We start from the raw sequence: 6,000 nt of genomic DNA on the forward strand, positions 1-6,000 counted from the left end.
TATTCTTTATCGGACCCTATGGCTACAAATTGTTCCTCATTTAATAATAACAATTTCTTTTTAGCAGCAAAAGTTTCATTGTAAAATGAGTTGCCATCCTTAGCGCAATCAAGTCAATTGCATCGTATTTACTATTACAGATCACGCTAGTATTTTACTTTTTTTGTCGCATTATGTGACTCAGACTATATAAATTACAAAAGCTGCTAGAATTGTGCTCGCTAATAATTTGTTTAGCCAATTAAAGGCGTTTCGTTGATGATTTGGGTGTGCATGCACAGCTGGGACAGTTTTGTGAGTTTCAGCCGAATAAGTTTGTGTTTTTCATTCATTTCGTGATTTCAGTCAGAATGAAAGAAAAAGCCGTTTCATGTGGCTGTACCTCTAAGAAGCATTTTATTGTAGAAACGATTTAGCTCTATGATATTCATTTTTTCTGAGATTCTGTTAACCCCGATATCAAATGGTTTTTTGATTAGCAAAACATTGCAATAGTTGATAGCAAAATAAAACTTCTAAAGATTACCTTAGTTAACAAGCCAGCAAATTACCTGCAAACATTCTCTCTTGGGCTAGGTAAAATGAAACTGCTGTGATGTGTCAGAAGTGAAACTGCAGATGCTAGATTTTTTAAAAGCTGAAGACTAAAAGAAAGCATTGAATGATATTTTTAAGAAGTTAGATACTTTGAGGGTTATAGACTTTTTACAAATGAGTGAATTTGATTAATTTTTCTGTGATTTTTTTAATGCATAACACATTAAGAGTGATTGAAAATACCTTTGTTTTTTTTGCTTTCTCAGTAAAAATTTTACTCAAAGATACTAGCATGCACACACAAAAACCAAAGCCAAAGAATAGTTCATATATACACAATCTGATTTCCGACCAAAATAACTTAATTAGGAACTTAACTTTAAATAGCTTATAACCAAGTTACCAACATTCAACTATTTGTTTTAATTTGATTGCTTCAACACAAATATACTCTTTGACCAGCTTATTTGGCAATTTAAGTGCAATAAGGTTTTTGACAGATATTTGAATCAGAGCAGGCTCTCTATTGACCTTTGTATACATACATCTGTGTACCATTTTAGTTGTTATACATTTTAACATGAAAACTGAAGTTTATTGTAGCTAGATGTACTCTTAGCTTATAAATTTGAAATTGCGTTTGCTCTGAAACAGTGGAATACAATTAAAAAAAATGATTTGAGCTAAAGTTAGGTTATTATTGTTTAATAATTAAGGTACTCTATCAACCAAATTTAAGGATGTTACTTACACAATTGCAGCTCCAAGAGAAGATGCTGCCTCAACCATTGTCACAGAACCTAGCAGTGAAGTCTTTTTCAATAATACCAGGGAACCAGAAGTATCCATCTCTACTTCCAGACAAAGAGAACCTTATTCATACCACTCTACTGCAACTAATGTGCATGCTCCACCCCCACCCTACCAAGCGTCTGCACCGCACAAGCAACAAGCCTCATCAAATGTAGAAGACATTTTACCTACTTATGAGTCCCTACGACTAAATGAACACTTTTACAACTCTAGAAGAATCAACTCTAACCATTAGAGTTGATTGTGTCTGATATAAAATTAAAGGCGTCTCATTTGCATGTACATATATTATATCTTGACAGTATTTATCCGTCATGTTTTATTAATTGCTCATGAACAAAACTGCTTTCATATATTTTTCAATTTTACAAGATTATCAGGATGACGCTATAAAGTGTTGTGCTAGATTTTTTTTGCCCATTGATAGTCGATCAGGTTTGATTTTGGTCTGTTAACTGCTCAAGCATAATTAATCAGAAAATTTATATAAACAACAGGTGCATGAATTTGATTATCAAACATTGAAAACAGACAATATGAAACAAAATAAAAATTCTAATAACAGCACAACTTTCATTGTTTAGGAAATGTTACATAAGTTCAGCTTTAAAAGCTATAATACACGCAGTATTTAGATGTCTATTAGCAATTGTGCATTTAATGTCTATTAAATGAATGATTGGTGCTGCACAGTTATTAATAAACAGCTTATAAACAGTGGCAGATAATGTAGTTGCTAAATTGGCTAGATTGAGTAAGCTAGCTGATGTATTGTTAAACTTACCAATAAAAGCTGTGAGAGCAAGCTTTAGTGAAGTTGTGAGTAAAACAGAGTCGTTATGCATTTTTTAACCCACATAATGACCACCTGTGCAATGTGTTCGTCGAATCCTACGTATGTAGGTTCACGGTTATTTTGTCGCTTTCTAAATAAAATGTTCTGAGATCATGTCCTTTGCAATACAGATTTTTTATTGCTATAATATTATACTCGCTACGACTAGACACAGAGTTTAACAAAAACTAAAAAGACAAATGCTGAGGTTTATATATGTTTGCAATTTTGCATTTAGATGTCTATTTGTGATTGTGCATTTAAATGTCTATTTGTGATTGTGCATTTAGGTGTTTATTTGCAAATGCGCAATGGTTTATGGAATATTTAAGATGTGATGGCTGACATTGTACAATACTCCTACGTAAGCTCTTGACAAACTAAATTGAATCTACGAAATTTAAAAAAGTTTTTCTCAAACAATACGCCTATTTAATAAGGCTACCAATGAACTTTATGCTAGCAATTCATATTTTTGGAGCTAAGCAAAAATATAGCAAATTAAAGAAACATTTCATAAAAAATAAGTGGTCCATATAATTTTTTGTTGAATGTTTTAATATTGGAATTTGCTAAAGACAAAAGAAAGATTAACAATAACTCAACAAATGTCAAACATCATTCTGCTAAATCAGACATGCTCCTCAATTGCCATTTTTCATGACACCGGGTTGCATTTGAAAAAAATATCTATTGTCTTAAATTTTTTTTTAGTAGAGAACAAATAAACATACTTTAAAAGTCAGTGTTAATAAATGAGCTAGTGTTTAAACCACTCCTACTAACAACCAATTTATTTAGCAGTAACAGCCTTTTAGTCTACCCAAAACAAATTTAACAAGTTTACGCATGAGCATAAAAGGGTTGATTTCCCAGACAGTGCAAACATCAGTATGTCTTTGATGCATCTCCATCAAGCAATGTACTTTTATGAACATTGATACACTTTAACCTATAAGAGCCATTTAAACTTAACTGTTTAAGTACAAAACTCTGTCAGTAAATCAGCTTCGGTTTTCTTGAAGGATGTCTACTTGATACATATATGTATTTACAAATGTGCTGCAGATGCAACTACCAAATCATGATGCAATAACCAGGCTTTTAGCTTCTAAAATAATTCTGATCTGTCTAATAACAGCTAAACCTTCTAGTTGATCACTAGCATAGATTGATAGCAAGAAGGGTGTATAGTTAATACATATACATATATGTATTTACAAATTTCGCTGCAGATGAAACTACCAAATCATGATGCAATAACCAGGCTTTTAGCTTCTAAAATAATTCTGATCTGTCTAATAACAGCTAAATCTTTTATTTGACCCATAGCATAAATTGTTAGCAAGTGCACGCTGCAAAGACTTACCCTATGTGGCACCCTGCCAAATTATAAAAACTTACCTACCAATCCATTACTACTCTATGTTAATTAATATTTAAACCAAGGGTCATGCAGCGTGTAGGACTTGAAGAATATGCATATTCTTAAAGTCCTACACGCTGCATGACCCTTGGTTTAAGGAGTCATGACTCCTTAAAGCACATCAATTATATCAGTACTTTTTTATATATTTCAGTACTTCAGAGTGTTGCCTTTTGTACGAGCCTATATTCAATACATAATGAATTACAGAGTTATGAAAAACAGGGTGTCAAAAGTATGTCCGGAAATAAAAAAACACTTAGTTGTGGTTCCCACAATACATGTCATAAGTGGCATTCAGCCTTAATTTGTCGATTCCTTTCGCTGCCATTGAGGCTGCGCTTTTCTGTGACAATTGGTGCTTTTAAACCTAAATAGTGCTAATAGTAAACTAGGATTCTAGATAATCAACAATGCCCGGGGATCGTGCTGATGCCCGACAAATACAAACACATGTTCTGAGTTAGGCGTGGTCACACGAGCACCGAACCGACGTAGGATCGGTTCGGTTCGGAGGCTGGTTCGGTTCGTGGCACATGTCACACGGCCACCGAAGTAACTTCCCTTCCTAGATACCATACGTATAGAGACAGGACACGGTTTCATTAGTAGTTGTTATGTATTTGAGTTAAATATTTCTATTGTAAACAAAAAAACTTTGAGGAACAATTATAAATTATAATTACACAGCAGATTTATCAGAAGATCGTTCGGCTGCTCAAAATAAATCACTCGATACAAATATTTTGCTAACCCTTCCCATCAACATAATTATATTTTTTTTATTAACATATGAATGTTTTTCTATGCTGAGTACATAACAAACAAAAACAGTCTTTATCATAGTACTGTGGTTTTACATAAATAAATCAGTCAACGATAGTTCATCAGGATGAATATGACACATTACTTATATTCTACACGAAAGGAAATCACAACCATTCCCTTACATTTATGCAAAACTTAAGTGCAACATCTTACATTTATGTAACCCAATCACAAGTCTGGGTGAACCTTGTCGTAAATTGCTTCATGTTGTTTATTTAACGAATTAAAAGTATCGTTCCATTTCTTTTTTAACTTTACTCACACGCACGTAAGAAGAAATGTGACGCGTGCTCGCTAGAATTCTAGAATTTTAACCAGCCAATAAGAGCAAGGGTTCGGCACGAAATTTCGAGCAGTACCAAAATAGTTCGTTTCGGCCAGAAATGTCCTCAGCCGAACTTTTTAGAGCTGAAAACGACGTCGTTTTGCGTCATTTAGTTCGGTTCGGTGCCCGTGTGACCACGGCTTTAATAGATTTCTGGTGTTTGTTAGAGTTTGCTTTTTTCATCCTTTCGTTCATTTTAAACATTTATAGTAATTATTATCACATGGTTTTATATGATGGCATTTTTTGACTTTTGCTGCCTTTAGGACCATAAGTTGTGGAAGTAGTTGCTGTTGTAGTAGTAGTATTATAATCTGAAGAATTCGTATTGCTTTCCACGTTGCTTTCTAAATATGATTATGCTTCAATAAATATACTGCCGTTGATAAAGGTAATGAAACCACATCAATTAAACTGTGACCTGCAGTGATGTGGCCCTAAGACTTTATGTCAATCACACTTTTTCCAAAATCACGCAATGCTTGAAATTAATTAGCCTCAGTCGTGCCTCTCAAAATCACAATAAAAAGAGAGGGCTAGTGCATAATATCATCGGGAAGACAGTACGGTGCTTGAAATCTGAGTTATTTATCATAGAAATAATCTGTACATGGAGAGCCAATGACACCGATTCCTTTGTCATTTTCATTGGTTCTCTGGAGTTGTCCTACCTTCGCCTGCCACTAGCGTCATTATCGTAGTCAATAAATAGGCTAAGCGGTAAGAGCACGCAACACCGAATATGAAAATTGTTACGTCATAATTTGCGAGCCTATGCCTTTGACATTTTTGCAATAGATCTATGGGGAACTCCTATAAACACCAACCAATGTCTGTCTCACCATGTCAAACAATGGCTCATTTGAAGGCCAAGATATTGAAGAACCCGAATAAGCTGAAACAGTACTGATATAATTGATGTGCTTTTAGTGTAGAGCTATTATTGACAAGCGTTATCAATTCTGCTACTGATATGAGGCCATCTGAGTACATCTTGACAAAAGCTGCCTTCAATGAAATCTTATCTTACTTAAGCACGCATTCCTTTGACAGATGATATGCGACTGATAAAACATCTGATCTTGGTAGTATTATGGCCAATCCACTCATCATTAGTTTATCACTGCTTATCATGCTGCATGTTTGTAAGTGATTGACCCGCTGAGACAAAGCCAGAGAGCATATGCAAAGTTAGTCAAGCATAACCTCAGAAAAGCCTCACAGAATTGAGGCATA

General features: G+C 34.2%; 1 protein-coding gene across 2 annotated transcripts in view; it reads left to right on the forward strand.

Annotated features, from left to right (window-relative positions):
- The window catches only part of LOC137405978 (uncharacterized), a 32,568-nt gene extending 30,654 nt beyond the window's left edge, over positions 1-1,914 (forward strand). For both annotated transcript variants that reach the window (XM_068092467.1, XM_068092468.1), the window contains exon 11: positions 1,299-1,914. In XM_068092467.1, coding sequence (XP_067948568.1) covers positions 1,299-1,585 — 287 coding nt within the window. In that variant the 3' untranslated portion in view covers positions 1,586-1,914. The remainder of the gene's footprint in view (positions 1-1,298) is intronic.
- The last annotated feature ends 4,086 nt before the right edge of the window (positions 1,915-6,000 follow it).

The sequence above is a fragment of the Watersipora subatra genome, chromosome 10 (assembly GCF_963576615.1).
Source record: "Watersipora subatra chromosome 10, tzWatSuba1.1, whole genome shotgun sequence".
NCBI classification, from domain to species: Eukaryota; Metazoa; Bryozoa; class Gymnolaemata; order Cheilostomatida; family Watersiporidae; genus Watersipora; species Watersipora subatra.